General features: G+C 41.4%; 5 protein-coding genes across 9 annotated transcripts in view; 2 read left to right on the forward strand and 3 right to left on the reverse strand.

Annotated features, from left to right (window-relative positions):
* The window catches only part of imd (immune deficiency), a 46,499-nt gene extending 30,660 nt beyond the window's left edge, over positions 1-15,839 (forward strand). The window contains exons 2-6 of one of the 2 annotated variants that reach the window (XM_065476119.1): positions 14,412-14,449; positions 14,713-14,889; positions 14,950-15,081; positions 15,405-15,562; positions 15,616-15,839. In XM_065476119.1, the coding sequence (XP_065332191.1) occupies positions 14,718-14,889; positions 14,950-15,081; positions 15,405-15,562; positions 15,616-15,762 (609 nt within the window). In that variant the 5' untranslated portion in view covers positions 14,412-14,449; positions 14,713-14,717 and the 3' untranslated portion in view covers positions 15,763-15,839. The other variant, XM_065476118.1, reaches the window with a different exon arrangement.
* On the forward strand, positions 97-3,386 carry LOC135934399 (myotubularin-related protein 9). The gene is made up of 11 exons (XM_065476113.1): positions 97-240; positions 330-501; positions 565-730; positions 786-943; positions 998-1,123; positions 1,176-1,325; positions 1,381-1,492; positions 1,543-1,771; positions 2,093-2,355; positions 2,420-2,729; positions 2,785-3,386. Exons 2-11 carry the CDS (start codon positions 355-357, stop codon positions 2,921-2,923), a joined length of 1,800 nt encoding a protein of 599 aa, XP_065332185.1. The 5' UTR covers positions 97-240; positions 330-354; the 3' UTR covers positions 2,924-3,386.
* LOC135934397 (myosin heavy chain, clone 203-like) lies at positions 3,421-6,025 on the reverse strand. 2 transcript variants are annotated; one of them, XM_065476110.1, is made up of 10 exons: positions 5,887-6,025; positions 5,416-5,815; positions 5,255-5,348; positions 5,002-5,197; positions 4,826-4,950; positions 4,454-4,768; positions 4,269-4,400; positions 3,981-4,205; positions 3,626-3,927; positions 3,421-3,559 (listed from the first exon to the last, which is right to left on the reverse strand). In XM_065476110.1, the coding sequence occupies exons 1-10, from the start codon at positions 5,924-5,926 to the stop codon at positions 3,421-3,423; spliced, it is 1,968 nt and encodes a 655-aa protein (XP_065332182.1). In that variant the 5' UTR covers positions 5,927-6,025. The 2 variants fall into 2 exon arrangements, with proteins under 2 accessions (XP_065332182.1, XP_065332181.1); XM_065476109.1 differs by having other exon boundaries at positions 5,255-5,363.
* On the reverse strand, positions 6,204-14,139 carry LOC135934391 (uncharacterized). Of its 3 annotated transcripts, none has more exons than XM_065476103.1 (13): positions 13,990-14,139; positions 13,540-13,796; positions 13,276-13,482; positions 11,017-12,992; positions 10,300-10,962; positions 10,002-10,245; positions 9,766-9,943; positions 9,514-9,705; positions 9,294-9,457; positions 9,070-9,235; positions 8,822-9,013; positions 8,443-8,769; positions 6,204-8,332 (listed from the first exon to the last, which is right to left on the reverse strand). In XM_065476103.1, exons 2-13 carry the CDS (start codon positions 13,749-13,751, stop codon positions 7,523-7,525), a joined length of 5,331 nt encoding a protein of 1,776 aa, XP_065332175.1. In that variant the 5' UTR covers positions 13,752-13,796; positions 13,990-14,139; the 3' UTR covers positions 6,204-7,522. The 3 variants fall into 3 exon arrangements, with proteins under 3 accessions (XP_065332175.1, XP_065332173.1, XP_065332174.1); XM_065476101.1 differs by having other exon boundaries at positions 9,070-9,244; XM_065476102.1 differs by lacking the exon at positions 13,990-14,139 and adding an exon at positions 13,865-13,888 and having other exon boundaries at positions 9,070-9,244.
* LOC135934403 (deoxynucleoside kinase-like) lies at positions 15,764-17,221 on the reverse strand. Its single transcript, XM_065476117.1, has 6 exons — positions 17,051-17,221; positions 16,785-16,966; positions 16,536-16,669; positions 16,357-16,475; positions 16,141-16,298; positions 15,764-16,086 (listed from the first exon to the last, which is right to left on the reverse strand). Exons 1-6 carry the CDS (start codon positions 17,088-17,090, stop codon positions 15,958-15,960), a joined length of 762 nt encoding a protein of 253 aa, XP_065332189.1. The 5' UTR covers positions 17,091-17,221; the 3' UTR covers positions 15,764-15,957.
* Between the last annotated feature and the right edge of the window lie 21 nt (positions 17,222-17,242).

A 17,242-nucleotide genomic window follows, 5' to 3' on the forward strand; every position in this document is an offset into this window, starting at 1 on the left:
CCGCTGTTGCGGCACGCCCCTTCTTCAGCCCCTTCTTCTCACGCTTCTCACGAGCATGGATCGAATCATATGTTTAATGTTTGACACCTGACAGACAACAATAGTCTAGTCTAACCAAGTCTAACTGAGTTTAACATAGGAAACACGCACAGAACAGGTTGCTAATCACCGGGGACTTAAACAACAAACAATTTCAGGGACGCGTGGGTCTGAGGGAATTTTTAATACTAAGCAAATGTGGTAAATATTGCTCTACATCTTATCTCTCTATGTACCTAGATACTCTTGAAAAATCTCGTACATAATTAACTTTTGATTGCATTCCATAGGTGTTGATTTGTGGTCGCTTGAAAAATGGAGTTTGTCGAGCTCATTAAAACTTCGAGAGTTGACAATGTTACTTTACACACTCACATTGGGAAACCGGTGGAGGTGTCACTCTGCGTTAGTTCCCATCACTTGATTCTCTCTGCTCGGAAAGAAGGAGTTGAAGAGCTTTGGGTCAGTATACATGAACAAATTATAAGTACAATGAAAATAACGTTCAAACTATTATGTTGGAAGATTTTACACCAAAATATTGATGCAGTGGAAAGGAAACCTAATGGAATGGTTGGTGGAACAATCGTTGTCAAATGCAAAGACTTCAGAATAATTCAGCTGGACTTGAACAGCGGCTACGAAAAATTTGTCAATGTCGCTAACTCGCTTGAGTGGCTTTCAACACTAGGTTAAAATAGTACAATATTTTATAGCAATCCATAACATGCAATATGTATGATTAGACAACATGACTCTGCTCTACCCATTTTTTTATCGTCCTGTCTACAATATGCTCGAAGATGGATGGAGTGCATTCAAAACAGAAAGTGAATTTTCAAAGTTATTGGTACCTGGAAGTAATGAAGAGTGGAGAATCAGCTACGTCAACAAAAATTTTACTGTAACTTACCATTATTTAAATGTGTCCATCTTGTTTACCTAATTACTTCCATAGATTTGTCGTAGCTACCCCAGTGCTGTTGTGGTTCCTAAAAATATTGACGACGAAACCTTGATAGCAGCGTCCAAATTTAGACATGGTGGAAGATTTCCTGTGTTGAGCTACAAGCATGAAGGAGGAGTAAGCTTTATTTTCGTTGGCAGAATTTATTGAATTTAACTTTGTAAATCAGTCTGTGCTTCTGAGAGCAAGCCAGCCTCTTGCAGGCCCTGGTGTTAAAAGGTGCAAGGAAGATGAAAAACTTGTGAACTCGGTGCTAGGACCCGGAAAGAAGGGATACATTGTGGATACCAGATCTCAGAGCCTCGCACAAAGTGCAAAAGTAGGTATTTAATAAATAAATAAATTTGCAGGGATTAATGTTTTTTTAATTTAAGGCTAGAGGTGGAGGAGTTGAACCTGAGGCGCATTATCCGCTGTGGAAAAGGGTTCAAAGGCCGATTGATCGGCAAGCTGTGTATTTGGACAGTCTATCCAAGCTAGTTGATGGTGAAAACGCTTTTTTCTTTAATATCTCATTAAACCGATTTCTTGCACAGCCTGCAATGACGTAAGCTGCTCCATTGACAAGTGGATGTCCCGTCTTGAGAGCTCCAGCTGGCTGAGCCACGTGAAAGACTCGCTGAACTGTGCCTGCGTTGTTGCTCAGTGCATCGACCAAGAAGGCGCTTCAGTTTTGCTTCACGGGTCGGAAGGTCTTGACTCGACGCTTTTGGTTACTTCACTTTGCCAGATAATTCTTAACCCTGATTGCCGAACAGTGCGAGGGTAAGTGAAACAACATAATTATTCTCAACATTATGGAATCCAAACTGCTAATAAACGTTGAGATATTTTCTGACATGCGTGAAACAAGCTATCAATAGTCTAAGTAACGTATTTTTCGCAAAAAATAGAAAATATTAATCATACGTTTCACACGCAACAGCGATTTTTAGTCTTGGAGCCTCAAATTTAGGTGCGTTTTTATTTTGACTTCAAAAGACGTGGGAGAGCAACTCAGGACTCCATTTCGTCATAAAAACAATTATTTTCAATGTTAATTCTATCTGCAAAAAATTAAATATTAATTTGAATATGAATATTTAGTTTGGAGGCTTTGGTGGAGCGGGAGTGGCTACAAGCTGGTCATCCGTTTTCGTTACGCCACAAGAAGAGCTGCTATTCAGTGGGAGGAAGCAGTGTTGTCCCTGGAGGAAACAAAAGTGGTGTTATTAAAGGCCAACAAGCTTGTACATTCCTGCTCTTTTTGGACTGCGTGTTCCAAATCCACTGCCAGTTCCCTTGCTCCTTCGAATTCAACACGCATTTGCTGATTTTGTTGTTTGAACATTCCTACAGCTCGCAATTTGGTATGAAGTTACTGGTTAATTTTGTTCAAAATCTTGACAAACATTTCCCTTTCAAATCCCAAAGGCACTTTTCTGGGCAACTGTGAAGCTGACAGGGAGCGGTTGGAGCTGTCCAAAAAGACGGTTAGTTTGTGGTCACATCTGAACCGACCTGAGGTGCTGCCTTCCCTGATGAACCCAATGTATGAGCCAAACTCAAAAGTGATCTGGCCTTCCGTGGCGCCGATGAGTCTTATCTTATGGAGGGAGCTATTCTTGCGGTACTCGTCAGCATTGGCAGATGGAGTAAGCACGAGATTAAAGGCTGCCTCCGAAAACACCATTCACCTTAATGTCAAAGACAAGGAGCTGAGAAGCAAGGCTGCCAAGCTTAGGTAATCATCGCTTTCCCCTATTTATCCTTTACGATTTTCCAACTTTTTAATTTAGACGCCAGCTGATGGAGCTCGAGAAAGAAGCAATAGAAATTGGTGTTCTAGAATCTCCAACGTCAGCACTGCTAGCTGAATCTGCGGACGCAACTACTGGAGGGACCGAAGAAGTGGCAAAAAATAATTCATATCCCTAGTCAATTTCCTGCGTTAGTTATATTGTTACGCCTATATCACAGATAAGTATGAATGTAAACACTTTTGCTAGTGGGATCTGCACAGGAACTATACTTAAATTTAAAATTATTACAAAGTAAAGAAACAAAGATGCTTCTTGTACAAATAGTCAAGGAAAGGACCTTTAAATATCCTTGCACTATAGTGTTCTACATTTTCACTTGTTTGGTGTTTTTTCCATCTATCTAAGGTACCAGGTTCAGATTTTATTATAATTTATGACTGCGAGTTTATTTGAGAGTCAGAGTACTTTTTATAATACAGCTATAATTGTGTGTCTGGGAATTTGAAACAAAAGAGTTTGCATCATTTTACACAAAAATTGTTGGGAGAGGTGGAAATTTTGTAAATCCTTAAGAAACAATAATTATATTCAACGATTCATTAAATTTAGCAGCAATGCATTTAATCAACCAGTAAAAATGTACGAAACTTTCTATTTTTAAACCTTTCTACCCTAAGAAACTTTAGTCAGCGCGACTTTCAAGCTTGCGACGGCTGTGCTGTTTCCCTCAATGCTAATAGGCACGTCCAAGTTGACTGTGTTGTTGGCTTCAGCAACGCGTAGTAATTCAGTTAAAGGCAACTTTCCAATCCTGAAAGTTAGTTGTTTGTTTAAGTAAAACTATTTTAAGCACGTTATGCGTGAATCAGTAAATTACCCAATTTCCGTGCAGTCCATATCTGGATTCTTGTCATTGTCGGAGACGAGATCAAACTGGATGATGCAGTCGGGCTGCCTAAAGAGCGCTTTGATCTTCTGTTCTTGCCACTTGTGTTTGTGTCCGATGTGAGCAGGGCTCGAGGGCGAAGTTGGAAGTGGGTAATTCGCTGGCGTTTCATAGGATTCAGATTCCTCCCCGCTTGGCAGGGTGATTTTGAAATCAATGAAGAAATTGTCTTTCATTCCTAGCAGAAGGCTCTTCTCTGGCACGAGCAAGCTTTCAATTTCTAGAACTAACTCCTACAAAATGAAAATCAATACGACTTTCTTGTAACAATTCAAGCCATTGTTACTTTTATTTCTTCATTTTCACTTGCTGCCTTGACCTGCCTGATTATCTTTCTGGGTTTGGGTTTAGGTGCTTTTTTGGGAGCCTCGATCTCTGCTTGCACGACAATCTGATTGTTGGAACAATTCTTTAACTGTTCCTGTAGAGCTTTGAACTGGGCCATTTCAAGGCTCAGCTGTCGAGCATAGTTTTTCCGTTCTGTTTGCAATTGCTCGTGAAGACTTTCCAACTATCAGCGAGTTAGACATGAAATTAATTTTTACAAGACACATTTCAGGAAAATTAATGTTACCTCTTTTTTGTATGACTCACACATACTTTGCAAGGACCTCATTGTTTGCTTGTGCATTTCCACTTCATCATTCATCTGTGACAGCATTTGGTCGCTTTCTTCATTGCTAAGCTCAACCGTTGCTTCGGGAGGCTAGAAAATATAGCATGTTAAATCTATGCCAGGCAAATGTTAAAACCATTCACCTTAAGGTCGATCTCCAGGCTGATAGTCTGCGTATTCTTGTGATCCATGTGAATTTTCTTAGGTTTTACTTCCTGTTGCGACTTGAGATTGCTCAGTTGGGACTTAAGCTCTTCTGCTTGTGCTTCCAGATCTTTTACTTGCTGTCCCTTGTCCTCAAGGACCTGGTGCAGCTTTTTTATATCTCCGGCATGTTCCTTCCGCAAAGCATCAATCTGTTTCCTCAGATGCTTAGTTTCCGTCTCCAGTGCCTCAGGAATTTGTGCTGCCTCGTGCACCAAATTTTGCAATTGTCCTTGAATGGCTGATTTTTCCTTCTGAATTTAAGCGTATTTTTAAAACATTCCGTTAATTCAAAAGTAGAAAATTTTTACTTTGACGTCGTCAATCTCTTGAAGTAGCTCTATATTGGCTCTTCTCAATTGCTGCACTTGGGAAACATTTTCTTGGAGCTCAATATTTCTCAATTTTTCAGCTTCAAGCTGTCCGACCATTTCATCTAATAGATTGAAATTAATTTTAACTAAAGTGAATGTTATTTTGAACGTACCAATTTTTTCTTGAAATTTTTCGATTGCTGCCTTCATTTGTCTGTTTTCCTCTTGGACTGACGTGAGTTGAGCTACGGCATGCTTTGAGGTCCTTGAGGTGCGAATCAGCTCCGCAGAGTCTAAGGTGTGCAGTCTAAGCATTTGAGCAAGTCGCTCTTCTGTGTCTTTCAGCCTCGAAACCGCCTCTGCTGCTTGCTGTTATTGAAATTTAAATAGTCAAATGGATTTTTGCGAGTGATTTATAATTCCTACTTGTTTATAAGCTATAGCGTGACTTTTCCACTCCTCCATAGCCTTCTTGACTGCTTCAAATTGAGCGCCATGACTTGGTTTTTCCGCACACCGACTTGATCGAGCCGAGCTAAATTTTGTATTATATTCTTAATACCTTTTGCTTTAAAATAAAACTATACTTCTTGCTGGTCAGCATCTGTGGATCAAAATGTTCATCCTGCATTTTGTAGCTCCTGCTGGTTTCTTCCGCAAAGGCTTTGTTAACTTCTAGACGGCCCTCAAGTTGTCTTATTGTTCGCTCGTAAAGTTGACACTGCTCTGCAAGTTGTAAATTTCTCGACTCCAGCACTTTCAGGTTCTGTTCCTGCTGTTGAGACTCCTTGCCCAGCACTGCTTCCTGAATATGGGGTGGCCAACGGAGACGCGCCTTGAGTTGCTTCAAAGCTTCCTGCAGTTCGTTGTTCCTGGTTTTGAGCTCCTTATTCTGGTCCAGAGCTTTGGCAAATTTTTCCTCAAGTTCGGGTCTTTCCAGGACAGACAGGCGACTGGCCGAAACACTCCTTGTTTGTGCGCTCAGGACTGAACGTACATTTTATCATTAAAATTTATGGTGCGTGGTGCCCATGGAAATGAATTCAATGAATTCTTACCTCTCTGCTTTTGATTTGGCCGCCTACCGGAATGTAGCATTTTTTTCTAAAAAGCTTTTGTTCTTTGGTAACAATTAGAAAAATGATAACAAGCAAAATTCATTGTCGGGTTGTAAAACCATATATTATGACTGTCTTTGAAGGCATGTGTTTTTTGTTGGTGCACAACGCCGTTGCCATAGCTACCTTTACTATAACCTGTGCTAATGCTGAAATCACCGACGCGTGAATAGTTTTTGGTGTGACCCCTCACCCTCAACTCTTTATAACGTAACATAATTTCTCTCGTGTGGATATCATCGCAAATGAAATTCAAATTATTTAGTCCATTTAAGTGCTTTATTTTTGTTAAATAAACATTAAGCCCATAAGTAGATATTATGAGACAATTTAACATAAAATATAATACGCAAGGCCGATTGATTTAAGTGGAAAGAAATTATTTTTTAAATTTCTTATTTTCATACAACTTTGCACTTAGCCCAGTTCACAAAATAAATTTTTTTGTCAATCTCATCATGTGGAAGGTTGTGTTTTGGCCATTGCATAAATTTTATCACTTTTATGTTTGCATCCACCGTGCCTTTACATAATATATTCATGTTTATCGTGTGGAATACATTTAGCTTAAGTATCGGCGGGAATGAATTAAGCGAAGGAAAATGCAACGAGTCACATTTTGAAAGTTGTAGAAAACACAACCACGTCATGCAGTTTAGAAAATGCATATTTCAATAGACAAAATGACAAGCATTGTAAGTACGTCGAGCAGCAAAATATAACATCATTTTCTAGTTAACTTGTTTGTGACTCAAACTTGGTGAGGAAAAAATTATTTAATTGAACATACAACAATGATTGCAGTGTTTTGTGGTGTTACTAATATATTGGCTATCGAAACGGTAAAGAAATCCACAAATAATTATTGCCACGCTATTTAAAAACTACAAAATTTGTATCCGGCTTCTGTATTATACACTAGAGCATGATAGATAATATTACTTTTTGTTTGTTGGTGAATAGTGTTTGTCATAGGTAATATTATTTGAATCTATATATCTTATGATATACGATAATTTGTCATACATTTGTAATAGGAGAAACATAATTATATGCGATGACGCCTTGAACGGCTCAGAGGCTTTCAAATCAGAGGATTGGTTCCGTAGACATATCATTCTTGTCAGCCACACAAACCAAGAAAATCTATTAGAAACACTACACATCATAGAATTGTCTATCACAGAATGATGAAATGCAACAAAATCACCAATAATTTATCATAGTAGTCGGTTAAGAATATTTGCTCACGATGCAAAGAAAAAGTTGAATTTTCAGCCATTTAAATAAACGAAAAGTGTTAAGTAGCTACGATTGAAGCTCAAGTTAAAATTTAGAGATTCTAATAGTACAAGGCTCAAAATACAACCAACCCTTTAGCATTGAATAAATGCAGTGAAGCAGGAATAATAAGAAGTTTGTGCTGCACAAACAAAAATATATCAATCTGAATTAAAATGTGAATGGTCAACCTCAATAACAAAAAATAACAATAGCCTTTGCATGGCTGACTAGGGACCAGAAGGAACAAGAACGTTGGAATCAATAAATTTTTGCTACACAGCAATTAGGTGACCTACTTGATGACTGGTTTTTTGAGGACAGTCGGTTCATCCTTTAAAAAGGTGCCCGACCTTGACGAATTGCTCAGCAGCTTCGGTTTGAACCCTTTGTTGATCGCAGGCGCCGAGCTCGACTGCGACAAAGGCACCGGTTGACGCCGCTTTAAAGGCTCGGCCTTCTTGACAACAACTTTGTTCTCTTGTCCTTTGAGGGGTCGCTTTGGCGCGGCCGCCTTGGCCTTCTCCATCAATGTGTTGGGCCTGCGCTCTGCTGAAGTACCACCAAGTCGGAATGGAGGTCTTGCCTGCTCATCCTTCATTGTTGGTGGCTTCTTCCTAGCTGGAGAGGAGGGAATCGACGGGTTGCTGGCCTGCTTGGCTGGTGACGAAGCCGTTGAACTTTTGCCTCCTAAGGAACCATTGGAGAGCCGCCTGTCAGACAAACATGGCTGCGAGGAGCGATTCATGATGCGAGACCTTAGTGCTGGGATGGGCGAGTTTTTGGTTCGCGTCTCCGACACTGACTTGCTGGCTGAAGAGTCGACAATCCGCGAGCCGCGAAGCACAGGAGAGAGGAACGGTTTGGCAACGGGGATGTGTGAGGATGATGCGGACTTCATGGGCTCTATGGGCTTGCGGCTGACTGTTGCCTGCGGGCGTTGCTTTTCTTTGAACGCGGGCGATGATGTCCTGGAAGACTCTGAGCTAGACTGCTTCACTCGAGCAGGCACTGAGGATTTCTCTGGAGTAGCGGTTCTGGTTCCTGTAGCGCTAGAACTGTTGCTGGCAGCTGCACCACCTTTCTGCGTAGACTTTGTTTGGTTCTGTAACAAATTAACACAAACATATAACAGGTTTTTTTATAATTTATTTAAGTAATGAATATTTTCTAAGAGTGGAGAGCAAAAAACATTTCGCTAAAATATGTACTTGCCTCTAGGATTTTATGTGGCCATGATTTGGGTCTAGATGAACTGATGTCAGATTTGGTCAATCTGCTTTCTAGTTTGGAGGTGGCTGTGGGGCGTCCTCTGGTTTGCCTGTGTCGTAGTATCACTTCTGGCTGATTGGCTGGTGCCTCAGGCGCTTTCCTGACAGGCATAGGCTGCACAGTTGCCACCGGCTGTCCTCGAGTCATCGCCAGGGTGACTTGTCGAAGATCCAGGTTTGGAGGAGCCGCTCCAATCAACCTGCCACCTTGATATCTGGGAGCCGAGCCATACGCACTACCTCCACTGCCCCCTCTCGACCGTTTACCACTCTGTATGAATCAACATTATTCTATGTTCAGGCTGTAAACTTGAGTCCTGTACCTTTGATAAGCTAAGCGAGCGCGATCTCCTGGACTCATCGACGTCATGTCCAAGACAAGCGGATTCTTGCACTTTTGTTCTTATGGTTGAAGCAAGCATGGCCCATGATTTGCATCTCATAGCTCTGGAGCCCATACGGATCAGTCCAGCCTCAACACGAACCTTGATTCTTTCCAGCAGCTCTACAAAACTCTGCAAAGTGTCCCTTGTTGATTGCTTAACTCCCTTGATTGCAATTTGCAACATACCGCACTCCATTGCATCTCAGGTGGAGGATCTGGAGCAGCTGCAACGGTCAAAATTCTGCTCAGTTTTGTGTGACTTTGGCAAGCCTGCTCAGGCGGAAGACAGTCTACGGCACTCATGATACTGTCTTCCAATCTGCTGATATTCCAACTGAGTTCTTTGCCCAAGCTAACAAATCTGCGTAAATTGTTAAAAGTCGCAATTATACAAGCTGAATTGGTCAAACCTGTCGCTCGTCAATACACTGCTGAAGTGGTCTGCCATGTAAGTAACGCAAGCGTCCAGTAATTGCGAGGTCAGAGCGTAAACAGCTTCGGCCCACCGCACACTAGGCAAAGTGGCTAGCAGGCGATCACAGCTCATAACAGTATCAAGCACATTGTCTACGCTCTATTTTTGCCAATTTTAGTTTGATATTTTAAGTGCGGAAGTGAGGCTCTAGTTACCATGTGCACCACATGCTGTAGGTAGCATTTGTCGACCAACTCCCTGGGCAGATTAGCAAACGCTTTACTCGGCCAGATGCGCACAAAGTACTTGGTGATCCACTTCAGGCTTTTGTGGTAAATTTCATCCAACCCGTAAGCAGCAGCAAGGGGCAGGCATTCCAATACACCCACGGCACACACGGAACAAGGCTGGAAATAATTCGAATATTTGGATTTGAATCAACCCCAAAATGGATTACACTGACTAACCTTGTGGAAAAAGTGGCAATATTTGACCTTTAAGGTGTACATGATCACCTCCTTTAGACCTTCAAGGCCCAACATGTCAGTTAATGTTGCCAACTCCACTATGCTCAAGCTGTCAGGGATGTTATTTGTTCCAGAATATATGTGGCTCAATGCAAAGTGCACAGCATGGAAGCTGAACCTAATATTTTCAGAGGATTGAGTTAACTCTGTGCTAATAAGTAAGAGGTATTATTTACCCTTGTAGAGCAATGACGTTTCCAGCGCTCTCGACCCAGCCACCGCTCAACATGGCAGCAAAGTACTGACAACGGGATGCCAAAATGCACTTGTGTGCTTTAATCCTGCGTCCCGCGATTTCAACCACAACATCAGTGTTAATTTCTTCAATAAACATCCGCAACAAGTCTTCCCCTAGTCTGGAACATGGGCCTCCTCTTTGAGGAAATGACGAGGAAATGTCAGTTTCCTCTGTGCTGGCATCTGTCAAATAAAAATTTTCCTAGCTTGATCTAATATCATAACTCAAATCCTTACCTAATCCTGATCTGTCTACGCTGCTCTGCATGCTGCTCATTTCAGAGTCATCTGTGTCCTGATTAGGACTGTGGCACATCAAGAGGCCTTTGCCTGGGCTCTTACTTCGGATTCCACTCCTCGCTCCTCTCACCATCAGTTTGTTTTCAATCCAAGAGCTTTCTTCAACCTTCTTGCTGGACGACTTTCCATCAGAAAACTTGCTTTCTGACCGAACTGTTGGTCTATTGTCCATGTCAGACAGTTTGACAAAGGTTCTGGTCGCCTTCGCATCTTCCACAACAGGCTCTAAATCAGGCTTTCCAAGCACTTTCTCGGCAGAGAAAGTCTCATCCAAGCTTCTTGTCATTTTCTCAGATTTATCTTCCTCAATCAGAGAATCTGGAGGAGATCCCGACTTGATTTTAGACATTGACTCAGACTTCTGCAAAACATCTGGTTTGAATTCGCCACACAAACTCTGTGTTCTTTTGTGCTTTTTGTGTTCTTCGGCTTGCTTCGCCTCGTGCCAAGAAAGACGGTTGGCACTGTTTCTATTTGAGCCTGGTTTCCGTCTTACCACAGTCTCATCTTCTTTCTTTTCATCCTCTCGTGACACTTCTCTAGAAAATACTCTTCGCTCGGCTAACTTCTTTGGAATTTCAGATTTAGATTTGCCGTTACCTGAAAAATGAAAAATTTAATAACAAAATGTCATGAAATTCTTAGATCACCTACCAATATCAATGTAAAAAAAGGAGGACTTCTTCTTCTCCTCAGATGTCTCACTTTCTTTTTCACTGTCAGTCTCCTTTTGCTGCCGAGGCGTGGTCTGCGTTGATTCGCTATCTGACAAGTCAACAAAAAATCCAAGGCCTGAGTTCTTCCTCTTAATATTTTCTGGTTCCTGATCATCAGCTATTTTCATAGTAGCTAGCTGCGTCGCTAAAAAGTTTTTCTTCGGTTTCTTGACAGCATTCACAGGCTCACCCATGTCAACGACCCACGCAGTTGCGTCCAACTTCCTAGCAAAGTATGGGCTTGACGTAGGTGTTTCTGTCGGCGGTCTGATTTCTGATGATTTATTACTTTCAGCTGCCTGAGTATTGCTTTTCTTCTCATTCATTGTTTCTTGGCTTTCAAAGTCGTCATCCGCAATGCCATTTAGAGAATCCGGCGTCTGGACGTCCTGAGCAGTATTGACTGTTGGAAACTCAAAGCTGGGGTAAGTTGCATCATCCAGCTTGTTTCCGCTAATTTGTCCCTCGGAGCCTGTAACGTGTTTTGAAAACGCCGGTATAGAGTTTTTAAATAGCAGTTCACCCTGCTTTTTCTCTATATCCTTACGCGCCGGCGTATCCGTTGAATCGTTCTTGTACTTTGCCATCACTTCCAGTTTGCTTTTCAAAACTAACTCTTGTTCGGATAGATCTCTTTTGTCATGAGCGCGCTGCACCTGAGTTATCAAGATTGGGCTCTCCATGTTAGCCGCGGCGAAGGTAACCAGATTTTTAGCAGCTGGGGCAGGTGCGTCATCGCTGCATGTAGTGGTGACGCCAGTGATCGATATTTTTTCTTCGCTCTTGCTCTGCAACCAGTCGGACGAAGGGATTTCTGTTTCGTCCAAGAGGGATGAGGCATCAATGAAGAAATTACCGCTGCTCCTGTTTGACGACTTGTTCACGTCGTAAGTTGCAAATTGCGGAATTGTGGAGTGACTATTTTTGCTGGGAGTGGCCATGCTGCCCAACTCTAGGTAATCTTGTTCTATGCTTGTTATCAGACAAAACGGTTCATCTTTTTTGGATCCAGCTTCAAGCGAAGAATTGGTGTTGGGTAAGAAAATCAAGTCTTGCATCTCCAACAGAGACTTGGATATGCGTTCACTCGATTTAGAATTCTTAATTTTGGAGATGGCGCCGGGATTTGGTTTCTTGACAGGACTGTCACTAAGGTCAATGAGGAGTTCGTCGGCTTCTTCCACTTTTACTGAATGCAGAGAATCCAAACTTATCAGTGGCTCCACGTGCATTACTGGCTTTCCCTTTTTGTCGTCAGCCTTAAGCTCTTCCAAAGGTAGGTCTTCCCTATCCGACTCCGCGTCTGATATACTGGCCATTGTGGCACAATTGTTCAGCTTGTGATCATCTGACACTCCAGAGGTGTCACTTGGAACCAGACTCTTGCACGTATTATCCTCGTTTGCAGTGTACATTCCACTCTCCATTCCCGAGTCCTGAGTCCGACTCGATTCCATTTCCTCTGGCGTGTATAGTGAGCAAGGCGAGGATGAATTGGACTCGATTTGAGCTGGTTTGGTTGGTTTTGGCAAAGGTATTTCCTCCACCAAAAATGCTTCAAGCTGTTTGGTTTTTTTGGCTCGCTGACTAGATGGTGCAAGGTTGAGAAAGTTTGGCTTATTGGCAGCTTTAATTTGCCGAAATGAGCGGATGAGTTCGTCTTGCTCTTCAAGCTCCTGATCTAAAAGGTCCTTCTGGTCAAAGTCATCAAGTGGCACAAGCGAGTAGTAGTAGGATCTGCTTCTTCGTAGGCTCTCACTCACTTGTTGTTCCTGGCAAATGTCACGGATGTCTCCTGGCGTCAATTGGGGCGTGATGTACGCTTCATATTCTGGACTTGTGGCCAAACATTCGTCTATGTGGCTGATTATTGAGCTCTCCTCATTGAAAGTGTCTTCCTCACTGTACAAATTCCTGAAATAAAATCGTTGAATAGTTATGATTTATGGAATTAAAAATTGAGGCCTGTTACATGTCAAACGAATTAACTTAAAAAGCAAACTCGTTCTTCTTGATCACATACAAATGACAAGAAATTAAAATACAATCAAATAATTGGAGCTGAAGATACTCTGATTGCGAGGAGGGATACTGTTACACTGAGACACTAAACACTTCAACACTTGCCATGGTTTATATATGAAACTCAATTTAAAACGACCTCAGCATTTAATTTGCTGCATTTGCACTCTCTTACCTAAGAAATTTGCTAATCAGATTTTCCGACACTCCAAATGGCAAAGTGACTCTCCAAGTGTTCTTGTCTGTCTTGGCCTTTTTCCCTGCGCAAAATCTTAAGTAAAATCGGCGTGCCCTTGCTTCAACGATGCAGTTATGAGTTGTGATTGTATTTGAGTGATTTATTTCCAGTTCCAAATCGCAGAAGATACCATCCAGTGAAGCCCTATGCAAGCATAAACAAATTACTAAAGCCCAAGAACAATTTGAAATATAAACTCACTTCTTTAAGTCATCCTTGAGTCGACTGGCCAATTGACGTCGTAGTTTTCCACGTTCAGAATCGCAACGAGTACCGAATGTAGCTGGCTGGCCCTCGTTGTTTTTTAAAGTTGGTGTGAGAGTGCGAGTTTGCTGCGTTTGCTTCTTGGTGTGATTATGAGGGAGTGAAATGCTGTCTCGATACTTAATCTTGGGCCCAGGCCGCCCTGCCATGAGTCATTTTGCCATCACTCAGCCATAGCTTGCTGAAAACGGCACCTGCATTTGGGCAAAAAATAACACAAACATAACAGTGCCTGTCCTTTTGTGAATGAGCAACGCGATACAGTTATAATACAGGCAGCCACTCAAAAGATCAATAAACTGCTCGATGGCCAGCACATACACACACACACTCTCGCTCTATTCTAGAGTGGGCCGAGAGAAATTCGGCGGAGGACCAAAGGCTCACCTCTATTGCAAGCGGAAATCAAAGACGACGCTCGCATTCATGCTCTACATAGCATCAATATTTTCACTGACATCAATGCGGCAGGACTGCAGGATCCCCGATTGCAGAAGTGCAAATCGCAACCGCAGGGGAGCATCCGACACCGATGGGATGGTCTGCCTGCGCAGACCGGACGAATCGCGAAGGCGCAGCGCTTTCGCACAAAGCACGCACTTGCTGAGCGCAACCAATGGATGTGGTCGATTGTGAGTCATCAATTCGAATGCGATCTCTCCAGCGCCGCAAGGTCACCGCCAGCCGAGTGAGACAGGTGCTCTTCACGCCCACGCCCTAAATAACCCCGTTCGCCGACACAAAAAAGTGTCAGACGCACACTGCTGGGCAGCACACCAGGAAAGAGAATAAAAGGTATAATATTTTATAGTGACTGCCTCTGCGGTGCCATTGCATTGGTTTTGCGGTGGGTGTCTTTATTTCAAAAGTGTATAACCACATGATATTTTTACGATTGAGCTAATCTTCGTTATTAAGATCTGATTTCAATTATTCCCCCTACTTATAATTTTTCCAACTAGATGTTATTTGAATTACTGCGTAAATTATCTTGCTCGATAAAATTAATACTGTTTGAAAATTCCGAATAACTATTTACTCTGGAATTTTAATTTCAAGATTATATATTCAATTAGTTTTTAATTGGGTTAATTGCTTTTTAATCAATAGAGGTCATGACAGACGACTTCAACCGTGATATTGTTACCGATGCTGGCCCCACACCAGAAACATTATCAACCCTGGTTGGCGCGAGAACAAACCAGCCTAACAATTTCTTGGAAAATCAGTCTGAAAATACGCCTGGCAATTCATCTGTGATAACTAGCTTTGTAAACAATGCCGAGAGTAATAAACCGCTCCTGTGAGATAGCAACAGCAAAAATTAACTTAAAAAATTAATTTCAGGTTCTTATGTCAATATTCAACACGCCTCCAATTTTCAAATGGGCAACAATTTCTCATTCAACTTCGTGAAGCCTGGCAAAAAGAAGCAAAAAATCAAATCACTGCAGAAAATTGAAAATTCCAGATTACCAGGTAAATAATTCCACCCTCTTGGCCCCAAACGATCAAAGTGCACTTATTCAAATTTTTTTTCTTTATTCACTATGAATTTCGGATTGTCAATACCCTTATAAAATTAATATCACGAGTAAAAACTGTTATTGTTTAAATTAAGTTAAAACCATTTTGCGTGTTTCCGAATTGCAAGCAGTACAATTAACCTTTTAAGCTTTGAATTTTAAATCTAGGTTAAATAATTCAAAATGAACTATCTGTAGAACTGTAAGGGTAATAATTAAATAAAAACTTGAAAAATGGCTATTTGTTGACTAATAAGATAATCTTGAAATTTTCAGCGATACTGCAAAGGCCAGATTTACGAGTGACGACTGGCAAAATCAAAGACATTAGAATAGGCGAGCCGTGGCGTTTTGTGATGAGACATTTGGGACTGAGCAACCCCGAGATTGAAAACAAATATGAAGAGTTTATCATAAAAGGGGGCATTGAAGAGGTAAGAACATGTGATAGATAATATTCATTTGATTAACAGTGGTGGCGTTGCAGGTGATTTACCAACTTTTGCGCACATGGGTAGAAAAAAATGGTTCTGATGCAACATTAGATAAGCTCAGCAGAGCACTGTATATGGAGAACCAACATGATGCTTTGGAGAGACTTGGCCAAGTGTACTTTCTAAATGAATCTCATTAAATTTTTGCCATAAGATGACTTATATTGTACAGATATTTTTCTAATAAATTTTACATTCGTAAACAGTCATAAAATCATTATTGCTAACTACATACACAAATTGAACACAAAACACAGTGGAATATTACCTTACGAACTTGAAGTCTAGTTAAATACTTCAAGGAAAATTAAGATTAATTAAATCTGTTGTCTCCCTCACTGCAATGTCTCAAGCTCCAGCAACTGGTTGTCATGGTGAGTAGAGCTCTTCATGATCATGTCCTTGCACTCATCAAATTTGGGCACAAGTTCGCTCAGGTCCTTGTTAGCATCAATCTCGATGACCTACAAGAATGGCAGTTAAGTCTTTGACGGAATTATTAAGATAGAACTCTGTACCGGAGCTTTGCAGAATCTTTTAGTTAGTCCGGATCTGATGAACTTCTCATGCAGATCATGCAAAGTCCGAATGTAGTCCATTGAGATCTTTTTTTCTTCATTTCTGTTCCTCTCTTTGATTCTCTCGTAAGCAGTCTCAGGTGTAGTGTATAGATAGACTGCGAAAAAAAATTGGAAACTGTAGTAAGTTTTAGGTTTTAAATCTAGCACACAAACCTATAAGATCAGCATTGACATCCTGCGTTTCGCAGATCCATTTGTACCACTCGTCAAGCACAGCACGGTTCACGCCAGCCAGAAAGCCTGCATTGAACAAATTTTCAACAAAGCAATGTCTGCAAACAAGCGTTAATTAATAAAAAAATCACATAAATATCCTTTCACTCAATGTATACCTGGCACTGTGGATTGAACGTTCCATCACTTTAATCGGTGGGTCAAAATTAGCTTGGTGCATTTCCAGCATTGTCAATTGTACGTAGCTCTGGAATGCCATGGAATACTTGGACGGGTCTTCATACATCAAGTCCTTCAGGACAAAATACATTAGATACCAATAATGGTTAAATATAAGCGAAAAATATTAATAATAATTAATATATTGTACTGTAACTGAGTGAAATGAACATATTTTAAATAGGTACCAGGAGATTGTGTCCATTGGCATTTCGCCACATTTCCACCGGCTCAGACAAGGCAATCACTTCTGGCATCCTCTTGAACTGATTGAGGAAGGTGGTTTTGCCACTGCCAATATTTCCCTCGACGATGACAGTAAAAGGTCGAGAAGGTTTCGAAGTCATGCTGCGTACTGCTCCAACAAGTTCTGTTAATGAATTAAAATTGATTTTGTGTCTCGTCTCCGTGAAAATCGCGAGTTTAGTGAACAAAGCGTGTCAATGGCACGTACTTATAGCAGCGTCGCGTCCGTATCTTCGTAGCGACTGCATAGTTTCAGTGAACCCGCCAAAACCCTATCACATCTGTATTATCAACGGGTTTGCCGCTCAAAATTGGTACATCACCGTTCATGATTTTAGTGGCCCACTGGCTCCCCCATGCTGCTACGGTTTGTGCCTTGTGGCGTTTGTGTTTGTTTTGA

Source organism: Cloeon dipterum, chromosome 1 (assembly GCF_949628265.1).
Source record: "Cloeon dipterum chromosome 1, ieCloDipt1.1, whole genome shotgun sequence".
In the NCBI taxonomy this organism is placed as follows: Eukaryota; Metazoa; Arthropoda; class Insecta; order Ephemeroptera; family Baetidae; genus Cloeon; species Cloeon dipterum.